The 21,671-nt window shown below is 61.4% G+C and overlaps 5 protein-coding genes across 5 annotated transcripts in view; 3 read left to right on the plus strand and 2 right to left on the minus strand.

Annotated features, from left to right (window-relative positions):
• Positions 1-7,454, minus strand: part of ELL (elongation factor for RNA polymerase II) — a 52,943-nt gene extending 45,489 nt beyond the window's left edge. The window contains exon 1 of the mRNA XM_086477373.1: positions 7,320-7,454. Within this exon, the coding sequence (XP_086333499.1) occupies positions 7,320-7,454 (135 nt within the window). The remainder of the gene's footprint in view (positions 1-7,319) is intronic.
• Positions 7,455-8,236: 782 nt separating this feature from the next.
• Positions 8,237-13,895, minus strand: FKBP8 (FKBP prolyl isomerase 8). The gene is made up of 8 exons (XM_086477300.1): positions 13,616-13,895; positions 13,284-13,453; positions 13,016-13,104; positions 12,494-12,711; positions 12,249-12,421; positions 12,069-12,146; positions 9,739-9,876; positions 8,237-9,156 (listed from the first exon to the last, which is right to left on the minus strand). Exons 1-8 carry the CDS (start codon positions 13,893-13,895, stop codon positions 9,070-9,072), a joined length of 1,233 nt encoding a protein of 410 aa, XP_086333426.1. The 3' UTR covers positions 8,237-9,069.
• Positions 13,896-14,723: 828 nt separating this feature from the next.
• KXD1 (KxDL motif containing 1) lies at positions 14,724-16,713 on the plus strand. The gene is made up of 5 exons (XM_086477601.1): positions 14,724-14,748; positions 15,009-15,109; positions 15,207-15,359; positions 15,859-15,905; positions 16,272-16,713. Exons 2-5 carry the CDS (start codon positions 15,015-15,017, stop codon positions 16,505-16,507), a joined length of 531 nt encoding a protein of 176 aa, XP_086333727.1. The 5' UTR covers positions 14,724-14,748; positions 15,009-15,014; the 3' UTR covers positions 16,508-16,713.
• Positions 16,714-17,685: 972 nt separating this feature from the next.
• UBA52 (ubiquitin A-52 residue ribosomal protein fusion product 1) lies at positions 17,686-18,934 on the plus strand. Its single transcript, XM_086477301.1, has 5 exons — positions 17,686-17,729; positions 17,977-18,096; positions 18,320-18,406; positions 18,526-18,628; positions 18,771-18,934. The coding sequence occupies exons 2-5, from the start codon at positions 17,994-17,996 to the stop codon at positions 18,862-18,864; spliced, it is 387 nt and encodes a 128-aa protein (XP_086333427.1). The 5' UTR covers positions 17,686-17,729; positions 17,977-17,993; the 3' UTR covers positions 18,865-18,934.
• Positions 18,935-19,589: 655 nt separating this feature from the next.
• Positions 19,590-21,491, plus strand: REX1BD (required for excision 1-B domain containing). The gene is made up of 5 exons (XM_086477440.1): positions 19,590-19,625; positions 19,925-20,007; positions 20,540-20,744; positions 20,854-20,942; positions 21,242-21,491. Exons 1-5 carry the CDS (start codon positions 19,590-19,592, stop codon positions 21,312-21,314), a joined length of 486 nt encoding a protein of 161 aa, XP_086333566.1. The 3' UTR covers positions 21,315-21,491.
• The last annotated feature ends 180 nt before the right edge of the window (positions 21,492-21,671 follow it).

The following is a 21,671-nucleotide window of genomic DNA, read 5'->3' on the forward strand; positions in this document are numbered from 1 at the left end:
TAGGAAGGCAACTGCCACGGGTGTCAGGTGCCTGCTCTTATCAAAGCCCGGCCTATCAGCTCAGCTACGCGGGTCTCAAAATACTCGAGTCGTCAAGAGGATGTTTGTACTGATGAAATCTAAATACTACAAAGGTTCAGGCGACTAGCTGGTTTTAGGAAGTTCTACGGTACTTGCTAACCCCCACCACGCGCAGACACAAACCTAAAGCAGAAAGTCTGCGTCCACCACTGAACCCAACGGCGTGCGAGCTGGACCGGGGGCCGAAGCCAGCAGCACGACTCAAGCCTTTGCTCGCAGCGCCACGCACAGATCGTCCTTCAAGACGCTGGCTCCAGCCTTCCCCCCGCAAAGCAGTGTGCCCCAGGACCATGCCCAGAGCCTCCCTGGATGGTTGCAGGTTCTGCATACGAGGAGGAGTAGCTGGTGGTGGCAGCTGGCCTGGAGACTCTGAAGTAAAACATCTTGGTTTTCCATTAATGCCTTGGGCTAAAGTATTGTCTCCTACACAACAAGCATCACGAAAAGTTCTGCTGCGCAGAGGGTTAACGCCAGTCAGACTGCAGAGATCAGGGAAGACCCAAGGTGGGTGGAGGTGGGCAGCTAAGTAAAGTCATGCTCACAAGCAGTGACCTCCTTTTGAGTTAAACAAATGCTGGTTTCTTTAAATTAAAAAAGGCACTAGTCCAATGTAAAGAAAGGAGAGACCAAGTGCACAGAGCAGTGTTTTTTCTAGACTGCCTTTTTGCTGGAGCAGTGCAAAAAAGGATTGGATTTTGGAAGTCTGCTTTCCCAGTGCAGCAGTGATAGACAGCACCACTCTGCAAACCAGCTGCTGGGGGGTTTATCATGCTCTCTATTATATAAATTATTTGAGAGAAACCAACCAAACCAACCCCAAAAAACCCCACCCAGTCAAAAGGCAATACTAGGTTACCATGGTGTGCAAAAGTTGCCTTATGTACACGGGATGTTTCTAAGCAACACATGAGCTACTATAGAAAACTCTTCTTATCAGCAAATCCAAGCTTCTTCCTTGGATAATGCATCTAGGTCAAGCTAAGGCACGTTGAATGTAGAAGCCTAGTTTTGGTGATGTCTCCTCTGTATCCACCCTGTATAAAATATTAGCATAGTTCAGGTTATCAGGCTTTTTTTTTTTTTTTCATTAGCATTAAGTTCACTCCAGATAATAGTTCCTCCAGAAACAGCATTACCTTTAATTATTCAGAGGTAACTTGATCTCAACCCTCCTGATGTTAGGACGCTGAGCTGATGGCCACTTTTCCCCCCTCAACTTGTCCTCTCACTCCCCAAAACCCAAATAGAGCCAGTATGCTACACGACCGTGTTCACAAATTAGGGTATCTGGTACAGGATCACAGACATATGGTATCTCTTCAAAGTCTACCTAAACCCGTGCAGCCACTCCATCCATTCAAATGCATTCTCTTGTGCATTAGCAGCAAAACCACTAAGTCAGCCAAAATGTATTCTTCTCCCATGGATTAGCTGGCACAAATTAGTACGAGAGTGACGCATGCAGTCTGTCCCTTCCCATTTTTCAACATGCACAAACACCAGGGATTTGGAGACGCTTCACAAGTTTATGCTTTCAAGTTACAGGCAGAACCGAGTTCAAATCGCTTGAAACGTGCAAATTGTTGAGGAGATAACACGTTCATTTACGAACGAGACCTCAAATGCTTTTTCAAACAAACTTCTCCTCCCTCACCAGCAATAAAGGCTCTTCTGCTATCCCAACAGAGTCGGCACTATGCAAGTGCGCTATTTCAACAGTCACCATCCCTCTGCCAAGCAGCACTATGACAAAAACTAACTAAACAGGACAGAGCACTTCAGACGGGTTCAGAAAAAAACCCTGATGTTGGAGGATCACCCGTAGACTCCTCGCTCGGCGAGCTGACTGGCTCGGGGCGAGCGCAGAAGCCACTCGAGGCAGGACCGGCCGCAGCACATGCTGGCCAGGTAAGAGGTCCCAGGGAGACGGACCGCTCTGAAGACGCTCGTCTGCGCACCGTGTTTGATCAGATCTGCTTCAGACAGAAGTGAAAAAAAAATTATAATAGCTTTCCCTTCTCCCTCTGGTGCTGTTTAAGTGGAATAAGAAACCGACTATAGAATATGCCGAAAAAGAGTGAGGGTTTAGTCTTGCTGGGTAATGAATATAATCGCCAGGATCCAGCTGCTAGAGCCATTGCTACGAGTGCCAAAACACTCCACTCGCCTATCTTAAAAACAACAAACAACCCCAGCCTCATAATCTAAGGGTTAATCTTCAGCCTGCTTCCCCCAGCATTGCTAGAGAGCAAAAAGTTATTAACGCTCAAATTCAACTTCTCCTGGTTAATGGTCTCGTACGCTTTGCTGATAAAAAGCAGATCACGTTTGGGGCGGGGTGGGGGTGGGGGGTGGGAAGCACCGTCGGTCACAAGCATTCTGTCACAAACTTTCTATTTTCCCTTGGCACGTCACCAATTAGACCTACTTCTGCAGTCTGCTACCACCAGTATATAAAAAAAAAGGCATAATGGGTTTATAATTTGCCACCGAATCCCATAGCAACTGTACGTCACTTTAGATGTAAATTACAGACAATTCTTTCCCCGTGCAATTTGAAAACTATAGAGATGAATCTATAATTTGAGCAGATCCAAATGGTATATGGTTGAGAGAAAAAGCTACCCTAAATAATTGAAAGGAAACTGCCACAGGCCAAAACATTCCTCCTGCACGAATGTTAAATGTCTCTTTGTCCCCTTCCTTCAAATGGGAGGTGCCACATTCAGGTCAATGTTAAGAACATTTAGCAGGAGTTTAGCAGTTCAGTACGTTCTGCATATCCTGTCCCATTTTTGCTGATTGCGAGGAGAGGTACGTGTACAATGAGCTTCCTTTCCAGCCAGCCTCTCTGATTCATTTAGTCATGTCACCGACTCATGTTCCCGATGTCGTAATAGCTTCAATTTTGACGGACTACAGCATCAGTGAATTAATAGGACAGGAAAAAACAGGTTACAGGAAAGGAGGAATGATGCAAAAAGCTTTAAGATAATTCAATGAATTTTGATTTGAAAGCTGGGTGGTTGTTCTCCTCCTGACACCTGCAAGCAGCTTTCAATTCCCCAGTCAGCACGAATACGCATTACCCTAAAGACCCTGTAACGACAGCAGGAGCCTTCATTTTGTATTTCGTGCTTTAAACACAGCAAGATGAAGGCGTCTGTAACAACCTGCTCTAAAAGCAAAGTCTGAAAAAGTTCTTTCAGTAAGTGGGGACTACAAGGGGTCAGTTTAACCCGAACCTCTGAGACATAACTTCTGTCACAGTCGGTTTAGGAAGAGCAGGGGGAGATGACTTGGGAAGCCACGTCTGTTCCGAAATTCAGCTGGGCTAGTAGAGCACAGGGGCAATGTGCTTTGGTTATCTTGGCTTAGCCCCCAGTAAATATTTGTGCATCTGCCAAAGTTCACCAGTGAACCAACCGGTGGCTTCAGTTCAAAATACTCAGTGTAGCAGGGGCGGAGAGGTACAACGGGAGCAGGACGGTGGAGGAACAGGGGTTCGGCGGCTGCCACCACGCACTGACCGAATCAGGGTTCTACGACCCTCTTCACATCCTCCTAAAGTCACGAGGCTGCCGGGCAAGGCAGGACTAGGGCTCAGCTGAGCCCAGCCTGGCCTCCATCAGCCATGGTGAGGCCAACACATACTACAGATACTAGAGAAAGGCGGGCAACTGCCGTCACGTCGTCTGCTATCAAAAGACGATCCATCATGCAAGCTCACCAGTACTGCTCCTCAAGCCACTGAGAGTTTTTAAATAAATATGTGAAAGTCAGGAAATTCCCAGGTAAGGGTTCCAGGAACAGCTCTAACACTGTTTACAGGCCATCGGCACCTACACCGCAACAGCGTGAGGACACGTACCCACTGCCCAGCGACATCTGGGTCTGCCCTGCAGCATTTTAAATCATCTGTTAAGATTTCTACTTACCCCAAACCCCCCACAATGTTGCTAAAAAAACATAGGCGTGAAAAGCAAAGGATGAGTGCCATGGATGGAGACCTGTCTAGGTTGATTAGGAGAGGACAGATAGATACATCTCCTGCGGATCACAGGGTCCAAGATAAAGAACGAAAGAGGACAACGAGGCAGGGGCACGAGGAGTTCCCTTGTACCTCAACACGGGCAGCAACAAAGCTGGAAGCGGACCAGAAGAGACAGGCAAAAGTCATGCCCTGCTTTTTTGGGGGGTGGAAGGGCCTAACCAGAGCCTGTACACACCCCCAAAGGGAACGCAGAAAACTGCAAGCTACTGCAGAACTACGCTCCTTGGAGAACCAAGAGCTGTTTCAGGCTAACACACCAGACCGGCTCCGCTTCATCAGTGGACAAATCGACCTGGGACGCATTTTCCACCGCTCGGCCGTCAGCTCTGGAGCTCAGCAGTCAGCGCTCGCTGTTTCACAACGGCACGGAAGCACTTTCAGGGGCAGCAAGTTTCACAAGGAGCCGACGGGCGACATCTTAAAGCGTCCCCTATGAAGCTGGTGTTATTTTTAAGGCTCTTATTTCTTTCAGGTGAGCGTACCCCCCTGCTACTGGAGAAAGAAATCCTTTCACAGCCCGCAAAGAGCCGGCAGCCCTGCGATCCAGGACCTCTTCAGCAGCAGCTCCACGTCCTCCGCACATGACGTAGAAACAGCTTGCTGAAACACAGGGTCGGGCATCAACGTGCGGACCCGGGACCATGTTCTTCACCAGGACACGGCCAATTTAGCAGAGACCCAAGCAGGTCAAGACGACAAGTATCTGTTTCTCCATGGACCTGCTGCCCGATCCACACACGGTACAGCTCCACACCAAGAAGGCAACTGCTCTGGCACAAGGGACACTAAAAACAAATGGCAGCTCGCCCGGCTGGGTGATCATTTTTGGATTATGTAATCCCAATACATTATTATTAGACCAAGAACAAACTCAAGCAAGCAACTGAAGACATTACCCTGCCCGTTCTGGCAAAGAGACAGAGTCTTGTCGCAGAAATCGCACCGACGTGGTATCCCGGCGCATAAAACAGGTCAGACTGCACACATGTTGGACTGCAGGTAACACAAACAACAGTATTGGATTCCAGGCCATTATACATATTACACAACGCTGTCGTCAGTTATACCACATTTCAAACCAAACCAAGCAGAAGAAGCCTTAGCAAATTTTTTCCATTTACCTACTGGAGACTCAAATTAAATCAGAGCCTAGACTGGACAAACACACGCTCCAAAGGTGTGTTCTGAAGTCGCTTCTTGGCATCGCCAGAGCCGAGCGCTTCAGAGGAAGCAGAGACGTTCAACAAGCTGGAGAAACTGTTTATAGAACAAATGCAGAACGAGCATATGTGTTTAATAGCCCACTAATTGTTGCGTTATTCACTATACAAACAAGCGAGCTCTTCTGCCCTTATCCTTTCCTGCCCATTTAATCACCAGTAGCCTTTGACTATTTCTCTTTTGGGTGGTGGTGAAGGAAGCAAAGTTCATTAGTGGCCGTTGGCCACCAAACAATCTAGAGACCAGACTTCATTTAGAAAATAAACACCACTATTCATGTGTGACACGGACTCGGAATAGCTTCCCAAAATATTTAACACAGCTGCCTGTAGTCTTCCTACTCTCCCTCCCCCAAAAGAAAAGGCTTTCCTAATATACAGGAAAGCATTTCTTTGGATTTTTTGTTTTCTTTCTCAGAGGGAAAAAAAGCTGATAACTCAATCTATCCAAGGCAGTTATTGCTACTGACTTCTCATAATGGTGATAAACACTCATTAAAATATAAGTTGATAAACCCTGGTACAGTAATTACCTTCGTCCTCATACAGAAATTGCCCAATTCGGTGATGTGATGTAACCAACACCCTAAATTAAAAATAGTGTTGTGACAACATATGGTTTATCCTACAGAAGCTGGCAGGCCGGACGCTTCTAATGACAAACGGGTTAGGTTCCCAGCTTCCCCCAGCTCCCTGGCAAGGTGAGGAGACAGACATGCTCTTTGCAGGGTCGGAGGCAGAAAGAAAAAAAAACTAAAAACCCAATAAAAAGGACAGCTTTTAATCCCTCTCCGGTCCATCCTAAGGACAGATGCCAAGTATTGCCATTATTCTTTATTTACATGACTAATAATCTCTCTGGATGCATTTCAAGGAAATATCTCAGAAAAGACAATCTGGAATTTTCAAATTACAGCCCCAACCTGAAACTGCCTCCCCCTGGGGAGCAGAGCACCGGGTCCGGGGGGCGGGGGAGTGGGGAGCACACACACAACCGGGTGCCCCGGGGAAGGTGACAGAGTGGAAGGGACACCCCCCCCACACCCCAATCCGGGATGCCAGCACCGGGGGGTGGACCCACCCCACCCCCCCACGACACGTCCCCAGGGTGAGCCCGGCCCCCCCCCGGGCCCTGGAAACCCAGGTCACGTTCACCGGAGCGGGGGGGGGGGGGGGGGGGGGGGCCGCACCCTCTCACACACTCACCGGGTGGGTGCGTGGGGGGTGGGGGATCGATGTCCCTCGCCCTCCCCAGCCACTTACCGGGGACTGACGGTGGCTTCCAGTCACCCACCGGGAGGGACACCGAGACCTCCACTCCCGGGTCCCCCAGTCACCCACCGTGGCGGGGGTGCGGTACACTGGGGTCTCCCCAGCAGTTACCGGGGGGTACACCGACACCTCTCAGTCCCCCTCAGGCACTTACCGGAGGATCACGACCCCTCCCCAGTCACCGACAGGGGCCCCTCAAGCACTAACGGGGGAGGGGGCGGACGGGGATGCCCCTGGGGCGTTACCGGGGGCGGGGGCTGGGGGGGTGGGGGGTGTACAGCGAGACCCCTCCGGTCTCCCTCAGGCTCCCGACAGCAGGACCGTGCCCCGCCCCCCCCCCCCCCCAGCTTCCCCAGTCACTCACGGAAAATGGGGGGGGCGGGAGGAGCCCCCCCGCATCTCCTCAGTCTCTCACCGGGGAGGGCCTCACACCGAGCGACCCCCCCCCCCCCATTTCCCCAGCCATCCACCGCCGTCCGTTCCCCCCTCCCCCCCCCCCGTCACACACCCCGCAGTGGCAGGACCGGGCCCCGTGAGGAGGCCTTCCCCCCCCACCCCCCGACTCTACCACAACGACGCCGGTGCCAACCCCGCCGGTGCCGCCCGCGGGGCTCCGGCCAGGGCCTCGTGGCGGCCGCTCGCCTCGCCCCGCCGCGGGGCCGTGCCCACCGCCCCTCGCCCGCCGCCCCTACCTTACAGGCCTGGTAGCTCTCGAAGGCGCGCAGGGCGCTCTCCGTGAGCTTGACGTGGAAGACGGAGACGCGGGTGCCGCGGCCGAGGCGACCGCAGGACAGCCCGTACCCGCGCTCCGCCTGCAGCGCCGCCATCTTGGGACCGTCTCCCCCTCCGCGCCTGGGCCGCCGGGGCCTCCCGCCGCCGCCACGCCCCCCCTTATACATTATTCATGAGTCACCCGGCCGCCTCCCCGCCAGCCCCGCCCACCCGGGGAGCCTGTTGCTGGGGCGAGGAGGTGGGGAGCGAGCTCTCCCATTGGCCAGGTCCCGCCGTCGGCCGCGTCGGATTGGGAGATAGGGAGAGGAGGAGGGGATATGCAAACGACGGCCGCGGGGCATGCCGGGGAGGATGGTTTGGTGCAGCCCTCCAGCGCTGGAGGACCCCGGGGGAAGGGGCGGCGGGCGGGCATCCCCCGGGCACAACCCCCCCCCCCCCCGGGCACGGCCTAAGGCATCCCCCCCCTGGGCAGGGCCTGCAGGCTGCGGGTCCGTCTTCCCCCCTCCCCGGGCAGGGCCTGTAGGCCCAGGCCTCCCCCTTGGCATCCCGCCCCCACCCGCCCCAAGCAGGGCCCGGAGGTCCCCGTTTCCCCCCACCCGCGGGGCAGCAGAGCTTGGGGACACCCCAGGGTGCAGCTCCGTGCTCGCCAGGCCTCTCCAAAGCCAAGCAACCCCGGCCGTGGAGCATCCCTTGCAGCAGAGGTTGCTCCCACCTGCCACGGCTGCAGCAGAGCTGTGCAGGGGTCCGTAAAAATTGCCCCCCCCCCCCATTAAACACCCGTTCCCCAGCCCCCGGTGCAGCCATGGACGCGTGGCAAGTGGTGGGGACAGCCAAGAGGAGCACCCCCCCCCCCTTGCTCGCAATGAAGACGCTCGGGTGCGAAGGAATTGTCCTTTATTTGGGAAGTTCACAGTCGGTTGGGGTGGGAGGACAGTGCTACAACCCCCCTGTGAGCAGAGCTGAGACGGGGCAGCAGCAGGGCCCTGGGGGTGGCCCCAGGCTAGAGAGAGCTACAGGGCAAAGAGGGACCCCCCAAGAGCTTGGACCTACGAGAGACAGCCTAGAGAGGAGGTCTCCAGCGCTCCCCTCCCGCCGCAGGTTTCTTTGGCTTCCTTTGGACATTGCACGCTCCGGGGAAGTGCCGAGGAAGGGAGTGGGTGCCCGCGGGCGGGCTGAGCCACCAGCAGCCCCCCCAGGACACGGGGAATCTCGCTGCACATGCCCCATGGCACGTCCCTACTGCTTCCCTTCCCGCAGCTGGGCCCAGCTGCAGAAACCACTGTGCCCGCTCATACCCACGCGGTTTCCTTCCATGTGCCTCCCCCTGCCCATCTCGCCGTGTCGGCAGGACCATGGCGCCTGCTGGGGCTCATGGGGCTGGGGACAGCCATGGCGTACCGGTGTGCAAGAGCTCCCGCTCCCCCCCGACACACTCGGGGCTGGAGGCTGAGCCCCTGACCGCCGGGAGGGTTCTTGGGGGGTCTCTGCTCTGCCTGTGGCTCGGTCCCTGCAGCCGCACCCCGCCTGCGCTGGGAGGGATACGGGGGTGGCGTTGGGAGGGGGATCCGGCACCTCTGGCAGAGAAAGCATCTGTATTTCTGCAACTTTGAGTCCGTGGGGAGGGGTCAGCGGAGCCCCAGGGAAGCCCCTTGGCAGGAGAGAGGCACGTCCCAGCGCAGCTCCCGCGCTGCAGGGACATCGCCGCCATCCTTAGTTCCTTGCGGCGATGACCACGGACAAGGCCACGCCGCCGAGCGCGATGGCTGTCGCACCGAAGAGCCACTTCCAGGGGATGGACTACAGGGAGGAGAGACCGGCGAGGTGATGGGGGTGCACGTGGCGTGCCGCGAGCCCCGCCGGCAGCGGGGACGTGCAGCCCTGCCTGCGCTGGCGCGGGGCCACGGGGCAGCACCGAGCTCCCGACACGCATCCGAGAGAACACAGCCCAAAAAGGCAAGCGCCGCCGTCGGCTCTGCCCAGCGCGTGGCCGGCACGTCGGTGGGGACAGCGTGTGCTGCCGGCAGCCCAGCTGACAGCCCTTTCCACCGGCGCAGCCAGCGGGCTCCCGAGCACGGCAGCTGGGAGCAAGGTCCGGATCCTCCAGCTGGCATCGCTGGGACGCGGCGGGCAGTGCCAGGAGCGCAGCCGCACTTATCGGCGTGTTCCTGGCGAGGCTGTCGGAGCGTGGGCCCTCCCCCCGGCTCCCGGCAGGCTTGCTGCCCTGACACGGCCCATCAGCACCCCTCCCCTACCTGGAAGCAGGACTGTGTTGACCCCCCAAGGATGTAGGGGATGCTAACCTGACCCCTGTGCCCAACCCAGCCCTCCCCACCCCAGGGATAACCCCCACACCCCTGGGAGGTCAGCATCAGCCCTTACCCAGGGCAGCTTGTCTTTGCACTTCCCCGGGGCGCCGGCGGCGCTGGGATTCCCGAGCATCTTCCTGTACATCTCTGTCTCCACGGTCTTCTGGTCCGCGTGCTTCTTCACCAGCTTGGAGAGCTCAGCGTGGATGGTCTGGGGAGGAGAGGGGGGTGCTGCGGTTATCAGCCCCACGCCATCCCCGCGGTGCAGGGGAGGGGATGGGGACCACGGTGCACCACCACCACCAGGTCTGATCACTCCAGGGCCGCGCGGGAGCATCGCGGAACAGCTTAGAAGCAGCTGGCGTGGAGGGGCTGATGGCCTGATCCTGCCCCACGCCCCTGCACGGAGGAGCTGCATCAGGCTGGCATCGGACACCCAGGCTGGGTGCCCTGGGAGCAGAGCCCAGGGCTGATGCCAGACGTTGGGAAAAGGATTTTATCCATTCATCGAGGCAGAAAAGTGTCTGCCTTGGGGACAGACATGCCTGAGCTCTCCCACTTTTCTATCTGGAAGCAGGCTGGAAAAGCAGGCTTAAACTCAGCCTGGTCTGAAGCGGGATTGCAGCAAGACCCAGGAGCGTGTCAGTGCCTGCCCGGCTCTGCCAAGCTGTGGCGGTGGCTGGGGCTGGAGGGAGCGCCGCAGGAGAAAGCTCCGCGTCCTGCGTGGAGCTCACAGGCTCCCAAAAAAGCAGCCAGAAGCACCGGTGAGCCGAGCACGACCCTGCCACCCGTTCCCCGAGCCCACGGCGGCAGGAAGGACGTCGTGGTGGCCGCGGTGGCGCAGCCATCCAGCACCACGGCCATGCTGTGCCCTCTGCTGGGGAACGCTGCCCCGAAACACCAGCACTGGTGACCCACGCCAGCTCCGGCCCACGTCGGCTCACCCAGAGCCCGGCCAGGGCTTCACCACGCCACGCTCAGCACCGCTGCCTTGAACACGAGCCTTTGGACATCTGGAGGGTGCAAAGCACCAAAGTGCCACAGGCTGCCCCGAGCTCACCGGGGCTGGCACGTCGGTGTAGGACAAACGTTGGCATCCCCTCCTGCTCCCAGAACGTGCGTTTCCAAGGGGCTGGGAGAAGGGAGCCCAGCGGGTGACGGTGTGTAACAGCTGAAAGGTGCTGACAGCTCCAGAGAACCAGGTTTCCTCACCCACGGCAGGTGGAGCCGAGCATTTCTCGAGTCTGTTTTCACCACCGGTAGCCATAGCCCCGTGACTCACCGACGCGTGTTTAACGCTGCCGTCTGGAGCGGCACTGCCACTTCCCCGGGAGTCCCGGCAGCCAGCCGGAGAGGCCAGTAATTTGCTGTCCTTGTGGTTTCACTGGTAACGTCACTGCTGGGCATTTTGATTTTTCACCCCTCTCCAATTAAAAGCTTCACCCGAATGGGCTGACGAGCAGCTGCCCCACCAAAACGACGGGCCGGAGACGCACAGGGGGAATTGCTCCCGGTGCTGCCCGCATCACTCGTGCACCACGACTGCCCACTCTAACCTCACTGGGAAGCAAAGGGTTTGAGATCCTGCTCACCCTTCCCCGTGGGTGATTTCAGGCCATGAGCTCTGCAGGTGCTGTGCCCGATCCTACTCGTGCCCTTCAGGCACCGGATCACGACACAAATCACGACGGTCTGGTGAAATTTCCAGAAAATAAGTGGATAAAACAACAGACGCGGTCGAGGGCTAAAGCCCACCTGTAGAACCAAGCCCCCCGCCTCGACCCTGCACGGGCAGCACCTCCCTGACTCTCCCCCTGCTCGCCCAGGCTCATTCCTGCTGGGACCATTTCCTGGCACCAGTTTTTGATTTCTCCCGAGGCTCCAGTCCTGCAGCTGATCATTAACCGACAGGAAATTCCTGACCCAGAGCTTGCCCTGGCCCAGGCGCTGGACCGAGGTCTGGGCTGCTCCTGCCGCCCAGTGAATCATGCTCTGGGCTGCTGAGCGAGTCTGAGGGGACTCAGCTCTGCTCCACTTCCCGCAACCACGGCACGAGCTGCTGGACCCACCCGGGGAAGCTGGAGCAGCCAGGACTGTACACCCAGGATGACTGAAGCAGGGACGGGTTGGCAGGGAGTCCTGTCACCGCAAGGACCAAAGGGCAAAGCAGGAGTCTCGTAACACGGAGATAAGGAACCCACCAGCCCAGCCAAGCTCAGACGTTGCACCACAGGGTGCATCACCGCATGGCTGCCCAGGTCCTAGGGGCTATTTCCAGCCTCCCTTCGTGGAGGAAGCTGGGAACAGCTACAGGGGGCTTCAGCCCTCCATGGTGGACACCAAGGTTTGTAGGGACCTGGCCAAATTTCACCAGCCAGCTCAGCAGGATCAGCAGCAGCCTACCTTGTTTGAAGGCTCCAGCTTCAACGCCGCCTTTAAGATGGGGATGGCCTCTCTGTATTCACCCTGCTGAGCCAGGACCTGGAAGGTGACATACGGCTTGAGCAGGACATCTGAGCGCTCTGTCCCTCATCCCTGCCCTTTGTCACACCGCGGAGGAGGGACAGCAGCGCCGAGCCTCACCTTGCCCTTTCGGAAGAGAGCCTTGATGTTCCCTGGCTGGTGCTCCAGGACGAGGTTACAGGACTTGAGGGCTGCCTCGTAATGGTCCAATTTAAGCTGAGATGCTGCCAGGTTGTTGAGACATTTCACCTTCACATCCAGCAGCTCGGCCTCCTCATCCGGGCTGAAATCGACTGCAAAGACCCCAGAGCCGGGTTACAGCAGGTCTGGATCCCAGACAGCCCTCGCTGGGCGGGAGCAGGTACCTTTCGAACTGGAGCTGATGATCTTGAGGGCGATGTCGTAGGAGTTGATGGCCAACACGTAATCTGCCTGCTGGTAGAAGAAGTTGCCACGCTCCCGCTTGCGGTTGGCCAGCTCTATCTTCTCCTTCCCGCTGAGCAGCTCCATGTCCGGCGCGTCCCGAGCCGCCAGCAGCTCTACCTCCAGGGTGAGGGCCGCATTGGGTGGGACGTCAGGGCTCCTGGGCAGAGAAGGGTACAAACCCGTGGCACAACCTCTGCCAGTTCCACCAGCCACCGCGCCGTGTAGATTTAGCCCCACGGCCCAGAAATCAGAGCCATGGAAGCTCCCCGGGACAGGGTGCGATGCAGATTGTTCGCCCCCGACAGGACACGCTGCCATCCCCTGCATGTGGCAAGCAAGCCGGGTCTCCCTGCCCCGTGAAGCTGTGGCTTGCCGGCTGGGCTGTCACCAAGAGAGCTGGGGACAGCTTCCACAGCCCTGTTTGGGGCCATCCTGCTCCACCCTGAGCTCTCCCCGCTCACCTGCCCTGCACACCGTAGCAATACTTTGCATCTGACACAATCAAAGCCGTTTCCCCCATTTCCAGGAGCTGCACACACAGGTCCAGAGCCTGCAGGGAACAACACGGTGGGGAAGGAGCAAAAGCAAGGGCAGAGGGGCCGCTTCCCACCTGCAAATGGGGATGTCACCAACCCCAAACCCTCCCCACACCCCCCAAGACAAGGTCCTGCTCCACAGGGTGAAAACAAGGCAGCGATAAAGCCAGGCGAGCTTTCTCCCAGCCCTGACCTGCAAGACATCGCAGTCCCCCAGCGTGAAGGTGAGAGCGGGGTTCTCCTCCACCACGCTGCCGTCCTCCAGCGTGGCCTTCAGGCGGATGGTCACGTCCTGGCCCTTGCGGGGACGGGTGTCCACCCCCTGGCCCGGCACCAGCGTCTTCTTCTTGAGCAACCCGCTCCCTGGGCAAGGAGAAGCCAGAGGCGCGTCAGTGGAGAGGGAAGAGCCCGACTCCCGCTGCCCTGCTCTGATGCCGGCCTTCGTGGCGCAGGGAGCACTGGCAGAGCCGCAGGGAAGCCCAGGAGACCCCACAAGGCGAGGACCCTCTTTCCCCAGGCTCTCACCCAAAACATCGAGCCACTCCTGGGGGTCCTCAGCCGCTTCCCCCCCGCCCTGCTCCGAGGGCTGGGTGTCCTCCCGCGGCGGGGCCGGCGGCCTGCCTATGTCCTCCAGCGGGGGCAGCTCGCTCATGTCCTCCTCCTCCTCCTCCTCTTCTTCTTCTTCCAGCACCTCGAAATCCTCCGCCGTGTCCAGCTGACCGGCGTCGGCCGTCGGCGACGACTCGGTGCCGGTGCCTGCCCGGCCCGGGGAGCCGCTCCTCGGTTCCTCCCCGCTGGAGGCCATGGCGGCGGAGCAACCTGGATGGGGGGGGGGGGGGGGAGAGAAGACGGGGGTCGAGCCTGCGCTTACCGGGGGCGGGGGGCGGAGGCAGCCGCCAGCCTGGGCAGTGCCGGGACCCTCCGGGGGGGATGCGGGGCTCGGGCAGGGGAGATCCCGCCGGCCCCGGGGAGGGAACGGGCCGCGGGGGGCGGGGGGGGGGGAGGAGACGCGGCCCCGGTGCCGGTACCGGGAGAGGCCGCCCCCCACCGCCACGTGCGTTCCCCCCGCCCGCGGGACCCCACGTCACCGTCACGCGCCGGGACTCCCCCTAGCAACGGCCACCGCCGCCGCGCGCCCCCCGCCGCTCCCACCTGGCCCGCGAACCAGCGAGCGCCGGCCCCGCCCCACCGTTCCTATTGGACCGGTACCGCCCACTGCGCTGACACCATTGGGTGGTGAGAACGCTCGTCAGCGAAACGCCGGAAGGGGCTCGGCGCCGCTTTAAAGGGGCCGCCGCGGGGCGGTGGGAGGCCGGGCGGTGCCCGTGCCTGGGCCGTGGGGCGGGGGCCCGGGAGTGCCCGGAGGGGCGGTGCGGGGGTCCCGGCACTGGCGTAACTCCCGACCCTCTCCCTCCGCCAGTCGCCAATACTTCCGGCTCGGCGCTAGGACGCAGAGGCGCAGTGACGCCACGGGGTCGCGTTTGACGTGACCCCACACCCGGAAGCGAGGTGCGGCCGCCGGTGCCGCCCCCGGTGCTGCTCCCGCTCCCATCATGTGAAGCGGCGGGACGGGCTCTACGAGGTGCGCGGGCGCTGCCGGCGGGAGCCTCCGGGGTCACCGGGAGGCGCACAGGCCCGCGTCCCCCCGAGGGAGCCCGGTACCGGGAGGGGGGCGCTACCGGGGCCGGGAGGCGGCGGGCGGGCGGGGAGAACCTCGTTACCGGCGTCGAGTGCGTGTGGGGCCGCCGCGGGACCGGGCACGGCGGCGGGGGTAGCTGTGGTACTGGCGGCATGGCAGGGCGGTGGGAGCCCCGTTACCGGGGACGTGTCGGGAGGGGGGGGGGGGTTCTCCGTTACCGGTCCTGGGGGCGCGGGAGGCTCCCGCCCTCCGGCTGAGCCACCCCCCGCGGTCCCGCAGGCCACGATGGAGCCCACGGCCTCGCAGGTGTTCTGCGGGCGGGTGCTGGGCATGGTCAACGCCGAGGACGTCAACGCCATCATCCTGGCCCAGAAAAACATGTGAGTCCCGAGGGAACCGACCCGCGGAGGGACCCCGGTACCGGCACCGGGAACCTCTCGGGATCTTTGCTGAGCTCCTCCTGCTCCTCCCGCGCAGGTTGGATCGATTCGAGAAGACCAACGAGATGCTCCTCAACTTCAACAACCTCTCCAGCGTCCGCATGCAGCAGATGAACGAGCGTTTCCTCCACCACACCAAGACGCTGGTGGAAATGAAGAAGGATCTGGACAGCATCTTCCGGAGGATCCGGTGGGAAACGGGGACGGGAAACGGGAACAGGAACGTTGCTGCTGGGGGGGAGGGAGACGGCACGGAGAGCGCGGGGTGGTTCATCAAGGTCTGGGGGGGGTTAAAGTGGGAGACGAGCAGGAGCTTGGGGTGGTCTTGGGAGTAAAAATCATCAGAGAGGGGGGAGACATGCGGCCAAGCGGCGTGTGGAGGCAGCGGGAGCGGAGCTGCAGAGAGCAGAGCTCTGGGATTCCCCGGTTCTGCTCCGGGGGGGAATGGTCCGTGCTCCCTCGGGATGGCAGGAGGAACTGTTGTGAAAAGGTGGGGCTCGGAGAAACACCTGATGTGCTGAGAGGGGGGCGCTGGGGGATGATGAGGGGACTGGGGAGGAAGCCCCTCGGCCTGAGGAACCCCCTGGGATTCGTTTACGTTGTCTGGAGAGCAGAGGGAGGCAGCTGGGCGGCTCAGCTCTGGCTTGATCCCCTTCCCCGTGGATTTAGCTCTCTCTCTCCTCCCCCAGGGCGCTGAAAGGGAAGCTGGCCAAGCAGTACCCAGAGGCTTTCAGCAGTGAGTGACTCCTTCCGGCTTTCCCGTCGGTTTTCTTCCCGCGTGAAGGGTCCCTTTTCCCAGGAACGTGCCAGGCGGCTCTCGGGAGTCAGGAGAGGCCGACACGACGTCCAGGCGTGTGGCTGCTGTGCTGGGAGCCTGGAGAGCTTCTAGGCTTATATGAAAGGCGGTTGCACGAAGTTACAAACCGCCACTAATTTATGTGCCATCGGGTTTTTTTTTATTATGATGATCAATTACTGCTACAGGCAGACAAGATTTAAAGCTAGAAATTAGCAAATTGTTCTGCTGGGGCGTCTCTCGTCCCTGGTGTCTCATCTCGTGTGGCCGCAGCAGCAAAACTAACGTTTGAGCCTTCCCTTCCAGACATCCACGAATCTCCCATCCTAGAAGACGACGATGACTTCGACCCCATCCCGAAAAGCACGACGACCACCATCGCTACCTCTGAGCAGAGCACGGAGTCCTGTGACACCAGCCCTGACATCATCTCTCCCACCATGAGTCAGGATTTTGAGGATTTATCCCAAGGCCAGTACGATTTACCGGCTGTGAACGGACAGAGTCTCACAGATGAAGACACGGCCAACGACCTGGACTAGGCGTGCGGGGTCTGCACCCTGGAGAACTTTCTATCCTGTATTTATATTTGTGTCTTTCTTTTTTTTTTTTGGGAAGAGGGAAGCAAAGGCTGTGAGAAGCGCTGGCCGAGTGAAGAAGGCTGCCCTTCTGCCTCTAAACTGCCACCGTAGTGTAAACCCCGCGACTCGCTTCGGGGTGAATCAGTAAAACGTGGGTTTGAAACGCCTCTTGTCCCTTCTCGTTTGTGAGGTCAGGAGAGCGGCGAAACCCCACCTTCGACGGAGACTGTGGTGCAGAAGAGCTATTTTGGGGCATGGGTGTGTTTTTTTTTCCTTTTCCTTAAGGAATGTTGTCTTTGAGGCTCAGGCGTGTGCCCACCAGCGCTCCGGCTTTCCTGCGGGGCTGTCCGTGCTGCTCGTGGACTCGTCTCCCTGCGGCCACCGTGTTTCCCGCCAGCGGGAAGAGCCTCAGCCGGGTTTCCCTTTGGGGCTCACCTGCCCTGTAGCACAACCTCAGCCCCCACCCAGGGCCGCCCATCGCCGCACGGGCGGACTCACACCGGCCTCTTCCTTCCCTGGCTCCTTCACGGTGTCCCGGGGGATCGGCCCGGGCTCTTCCTGCCCTGCTGCTGCCTGCGAGGGGAGGAGGTGGCCAGGGCTGAGGGGGGAGTGTGGGGCTGGAGGCCCGGGGTGGGGCCGGGGGGGGCCGGTTTGGGGTCGGTCAGGGGAGCGTGGGGGGAGCGTGGGGCCGGGGCCCTGGGGTCGGTTTGGGGCTGGTCCCGGGGCCGTGGGGCCTGTTTGGGGCTGGCCGTGGGGTCGGTCAGGGGAGCGTGGGGGGAACATGGGGTGGGACCAGGGGGTCGGTTCGGGGTCGGTCAGGGGAGCGTGGGGGGAGCGTGGGGCCGGGGCCCTGGGGTCGGTTTGGGGCTGGTCCCGGGGCCGTGGGGCCTGTTTGGGGCTGGCCGTGGGGTCGGTCAGGGGAGCGTGGGGGGAACATGGGGTGGGACCCGGGGGTCGGTTCGGGGCCGGTGCCGGGGCCCTGGGATCGGTTCGAGGCCGGTGCCGGTCCCCTGGAGGCCCCGAGGGGACGCGGCCTGTGGCACCGAGGCGGGCGGGGACCGTTAGCGCCTGCGCATTGCGGCTCCGCGAAGAAAGGGGCGGAGCGAGACGCGCCGGTTGTGACGCAGCTACGGGCGGGTTCCGGTTCCGGTCGCCCTTTTTTTCCTCAGCAGCGAGGCGGCGGGTGCGTGCGGTGCGGATCCTCCGCCGGGGCCGGGAGCGGGGCTGGGGCCTGGGCCTGGATCCCGGATCCCCGGGGGCGGCGTGTCGGGGGCCCGGGCCCGGGAGCGGGGGAACGACGTCCCGGCTGCGGGCGGGCAGGGCGGTGGCGTGGGCCCTGGGGGGCGGGGGGGGGGGAAGGCGGGGCGGGGACACCGGGGCCTCCCCCCTCAGGGCCTGGCCGGGGGTGACGGTGCCTCCGCTCTCCGCAGGCGCGAACGGTGCCAAGATGCAGATTTTCGTGAAGACGCTGACGGGCAAAACCATCACCCTCGAGGTGGAGCCCAACGATACGATCGAGAACGTGAAGGCCAAGATCCAGGACAAGGAAGGTACCGGTGGGACGGGGGAGCCGCGGCGCTCCAGGGCCTAATCGAGGGACCACGAGGCTCTCCGCAAGGTTGTCCCCGGGAGAGTCTCTTGGTTGCTGGTGGCGAGATGAGGACACCCTGGAAAAGTGGCTGCGGTGTCCCAGCTGCCCTCGCCACCACGGGAGTCCCCTGCCGCCATCGCTGACCTCCACCCTGGTGGTTTTTCTCTCTCTCTCTCTCGCAGGGATCCCCCCTGACCAGCAGCGGCTGATCTTCGCGGGCAAGCAGCTGGAGGATGGCCGCACCCTCGCAGACTACAACATCCAGAAAGGTTCCAAAGCCGGCCCCCTCCCGGGGTGCTTTTTTTTTGGGGCGGGGGGGTGTGTGGGGATGATGCTGATGCTCTCCAGCAGCCCCTGACCCCTCCGTGACGCTTGTTCCTTGTTCCAGAGTCCACCCTCCACCTGGTGCTGCGCCTGCGGGGGGGCATCATCGAGCCCTCCCTCCGCCAGCTCGCCCAGAAGTACAACTGCGACAAAATGATCTGCCGCAAGTACGGCCCCGCACCCCTCCACCCGGTCCCCTGCGCCCCCTGTGCCCGGCCCTACGCCCCCCCCCCACGCCCGGCCCTGCTCCGGGCCCCCTTCTCCGGGGAAATGGGGCTTTGGTGACGGGTTTTCCTCTCCCCTCCGCAGGTGCTACGCCCGCCTGCACCCCCGCGCCGTCAACTGCCGCAAGAAGAAGTGCGGGCACACCAACAACCTGCGCCCCAAGAAGAAGGTCAAGTAGAGCAGGCAGCGGCAGCCCTGCCTGCACCCCTGCCTGCACCCCCCAATAAAGCATCACGGCGTTCAAGGCCTTCGCGTTTGGTGGTGGTTTTCTTTCCTTTTTTTTTTTTTTTTTTTTTTTTCCCGAATTGACGTGTTTTTCAATAAAAAGTGGGGCGGGGTGCTCTGGAACAGCCTGGGGCTGGCGGGGTGCCCGGGATCCGGGGAGGGAAACGGAGGTGGCAGCGGCGGCGGTGATACCGGACGGTGCCTGCAGGTGGCGGCGGAACCGCGCTCCGCTACCGCGCTCCGCCTCCGCGCCCCGCCGGGCCTGCGCGCCGCCGCCACCGGGGTTGGGGCCCGGCCATGGTGAGCGGCACCGGGGCACCGCGGTGGGGCGGGGAAGGGTCCCCGGGGCGTGGGCAAGGGGGGTACCGGCCCGCTTCGAGCACGCGTGGCTGGGGGGTGTCCCGGTATCGGGCCGGTTCGAGCACGCGTGGCTAGGGGGGGTCCCGGTATCGGGCCGGTTCGAGCACGCGTGGCTAGGGGGGGTCCCGGTATCGGGCCGGTTCGAGCACGCGTGGCTAGGGGGGGTCCCGGTACCGGGCCGGTTCGAGCACGCGTGGCTGGGGGGAGTCCCGGTACCGGGCCGGTTCGAGCACTAGGGGGTGGGGGGTGTCCCGGTACCGGTCCGGTCCGTGCACGCGCGGCTTGGGGGGTCCCGGTGCCCGTGTGTATCGTAGGCATATGGCGGGGGGGTCCCGGTGCCCCGGTACCGGTCCGGTTAGTGCGTGCGGGGGCGGGGCCGTGTCGCGGTGCTCCTCTGTATTATGTACACATGGCGGGGAAGGGGTCCCGGTGCCGGAGTGTGCTCAAGCACCGCAGCCGGGCTCAGCCCGGGTTCCCCCGGGGCCAACACCGGGGATGGGGGGGGGAGCCTTGAGGCCCCGGCCCCGGGGGGAGACCCCCGGGCGCTGCCCCGGAGGCCCGCTGGCGGGAGCAGAGCCACCCCGCGTGGTGGCGGGCGTCGTGCCGGTGGCACCGTCGTCCCACGCCGCCACCGTCCCCTTCCCTCCCGGCAGACGGGCGAGGCCGTGAAGGCGTTGCTGCGGCGGCTGCAGGCGCTGCAGGGCGAGCGGGCCGAGGCCTACCGGCTCTTCGAGGAGTGAGTACCGGCACCGCCGCCGCACCGTGGGGACGGGACCCACCGGGGTGGGCAGGGGCACACGGCCCCTCCCAGGGCGGGGGAGACCCAGCGAGGAGCGGAGTCTCCCCATCCCCATTTTTTTTTGGATGGGAAGAGGCTGTTGGGGCGGCTGATGAGCTCCAGCTGGCAGGGGGGACGCCCGCGCCGGACACCTGTATCCTATTTTAGCATCCGACAGGAGATGACGGACTTCCCAGGACGCAGGCTCGCGAGGGAAAAGGAACAAAAACCCCAAAACACACCCCCCACCGCACCCCACCCCCCAAAAAAAAAGCAGCTGCCAAGCCTGTCCTGTGCGAAGGGCGAAGCCGCCTGGTTGTGGGGGATCGAGAGCTGCCAAATCTGGGCAGGAAAACTCTCCCGGTGCTGCCTGCGGCGGGGTGGCCAAGGGAGCTCCGCACTGGGATGGGGACCATGGGGGGTTGCCATCCCAGTGCCCCCCAGGTGTGGTGACGGCGGCTTCTCCCACCCCCCTCAAACTTGTCCCCAGGGGCCACCGGGCGTACCTGAGCAGTGCCCCCCACTATGACTTCCCCCGTTACCGGCAGCTGGTGCACGAGATCACGCTGGCCTTCAGCGGCATCTCCCGGGAGGTGCTGAGCATCGCCGGGCGCCTGCGGGATGAGCTTGCCCGCCCCGACCTGGCCCAGCACCTCGCCCGCCTCCAGGACCGGGAGCAGGAGAAGCTGCAGCTGGTGAGTGCTGGGCTAGGGGGGCACCACAGCCCTGGGGCAGGGCTGGGGCTGCTTTTGGGGGGGGGGGGTGGTGTGTCTCAGCTCCCGCCGTGTCCCGTCCCCCCCGCAGACGGCGCAGCTCCAGCTGGCCCGGCAGCAGGCGCAGGACCAGCCCGACGTGGACGCCCATCAGCAGGAGGTGCGGGAGCTCAAGCACAAGTAGGTGGTGGCCCCACTGCCGTCTCCCCCCTGTTTTGGGATGGCTCCCACCTCCCTCCCCCCGCTGCCCCAGAGCCCTTTCCCCGCGTTTCCCCTCCTTCCAGCCCAAGGGGGGCCCAGATGGTGCCTTCAAAAGCGCTCTCGGCCGCAGCCCCGGGGAGGGTTTGGCGATGCCGCGCGGCCACGGTCCCCTCGGCCTCCCCGGGCTGAGTGTTTCATAAACAGCACGGGGAAGGCGAGGCGGCCCAGATAATACGCTCCATATGGGCTTTATTTATAGTTTCCATCCGCTCTCGTAGGCTAATTAAAACCATTGAGGCAATCAGCGAAATTCTCCAGGACCTCAAGTACGATTCGGAAGAAGTTGAGTGATGGGTGTCCCCGTGGGAACGGCTGGAGGGGCCAGCCGGTGGAACGGGGGCCTTGCTCACTCCCTCCAGCCCCGAGCCGCTCCCGGTGCAGCCCCCTCCAGGCGCCCACGCCACCCCTACAAGGTGGGCATCTTCCCCTCGCCCCCTTTTCTTGAGCACAGGCTGGAAGGGGTAGAGAACCACATCCTCCCGCCCTGGGAGAGGTGGGAGTCCCCCTAAATCCTGAGCGTCCCTCAGCAGAGGGGTCCAGCGTGGGGCTGGTTCCCCTCCCTGGCTCTGCTGGCCACACTGGGGCTTTTCCCAAGGAAAACCACAACCCGCAGTGCCAAGGGGCTGCCTTGCTTTGACCCCCCCATCG

This window comes from Leptosomus discolor, chromosome 24 (assembly GCF_034619465.1).
Source record: "Leptosomus discolor isolate bLepDis1 chromosome 24, bLepDis1.hap2, whole genome shotgun sequence".
Taxonomy (NCBI): Eukaryota; Metazoa; Chordata; class Aves; order Leptosomiformes; family Leptosomidae; genus Leptosomus; species Leptosomus discolor.

What these genes read in the sequence shown, in the direction of transcription:
- FKBP8 (XM_086477300.1), bottom strand. Translation starts at nt 13,895, where the DNA reads ATGGCCTCCAGCGGGGAGGAACCGAGGAGCGGCTCCCCGGGCCGGGCA. An exon ending in GGAGTGGCTCGATGTTTTGG is followed by an intron (nt 13,454 to 13,615) that starts GTGAGAGCCTGG and finishes CTCCTTGCCCAG; the next exon opens with GGAGCGGGTTGCTCAAGAAG. An exon ending in CTCTCTTCCGAAAGGGCAAG is followed by an intron (nt 12,147 to 12,248) that starts GTGAGGCTCGGC and finishes GTCACCTTCCAG; the next exon opens with GTCCTGGCTCAGCAGGGTGA.
- UBA52 (XM_086477301.1), top strand. Translation starts at nt 17,994, where the DNA reads ATGCAGATTTTCGTGAAGACGCTGACGGGCAAAACCATCACCCTCGAG. An exon ending in CAAGATCCAGGACAAGGAAG is followed by an intron (nt 18,097 to 18,319) that starts GTACCGGTGGGA and finishes TCTCTCTCGCAG; the next exon opens with GGATCCCCCCTGACCAGCAG. An exon ending in GACAAAATGATCTGCCGCAA is followed by an intron (nt 18,629 to 18,770) that starts GTACGGCCCCGC and finishes TCCCCTCCGCAG; the next exon opens with GTGCTACGCCCGCCTGCACC.
- REX1BD (XM_086477440.1), top strand. Translation starts at nt 19,590, where the DNA reads ATGGCGGGGGGGTCCCGGTGCCCCGGTACCGGTCCG. An exon ending in GGTGCCCCGGTACCGGTCCG is followed by an intron (nt 19,626 to 19,924) that starts GTTAGTGCGTGC and finishes CCCTCCCGGCAG; the next exon opens with ACGGGCGAGGCCGTGAAGGC. An exon ending in GTGCGGGAGCTCAAGCACAA is followed by an intron (nt 20,943 to 21,241) that starts GTAGGTGGTGGC and finishes CCGCTCTCGTAG; the next exon opens with GCTAATTAAAACCATTGAGG.
- KXD1 (XM_086477601.1), top strand. Translation starts at nt 15,015, where the DNA reads ATGGAGCCCACGGCCTCGCAGGTGTTCTGCGGGCGGGTGCTGGGCATG. An exon ending in AGCATCTTCCGGAGGATCCG is followed by an intron (nt 15,360 to 15,858) that starts GTGGGAAACGGG and finishes CTCCTCCCCCAG; the next exon opens with GGCGCTGAAAGGGAAGCTGG. An exon ending in GTACCCAGAGGCTTTCAGCA is followed by an intron (nt 15,906 to 16,271) that starts GTGAGTGACTCC and finishes CTTCCCTTCCAG; the next exon opens with ACATCCACGAATCTCCCATC.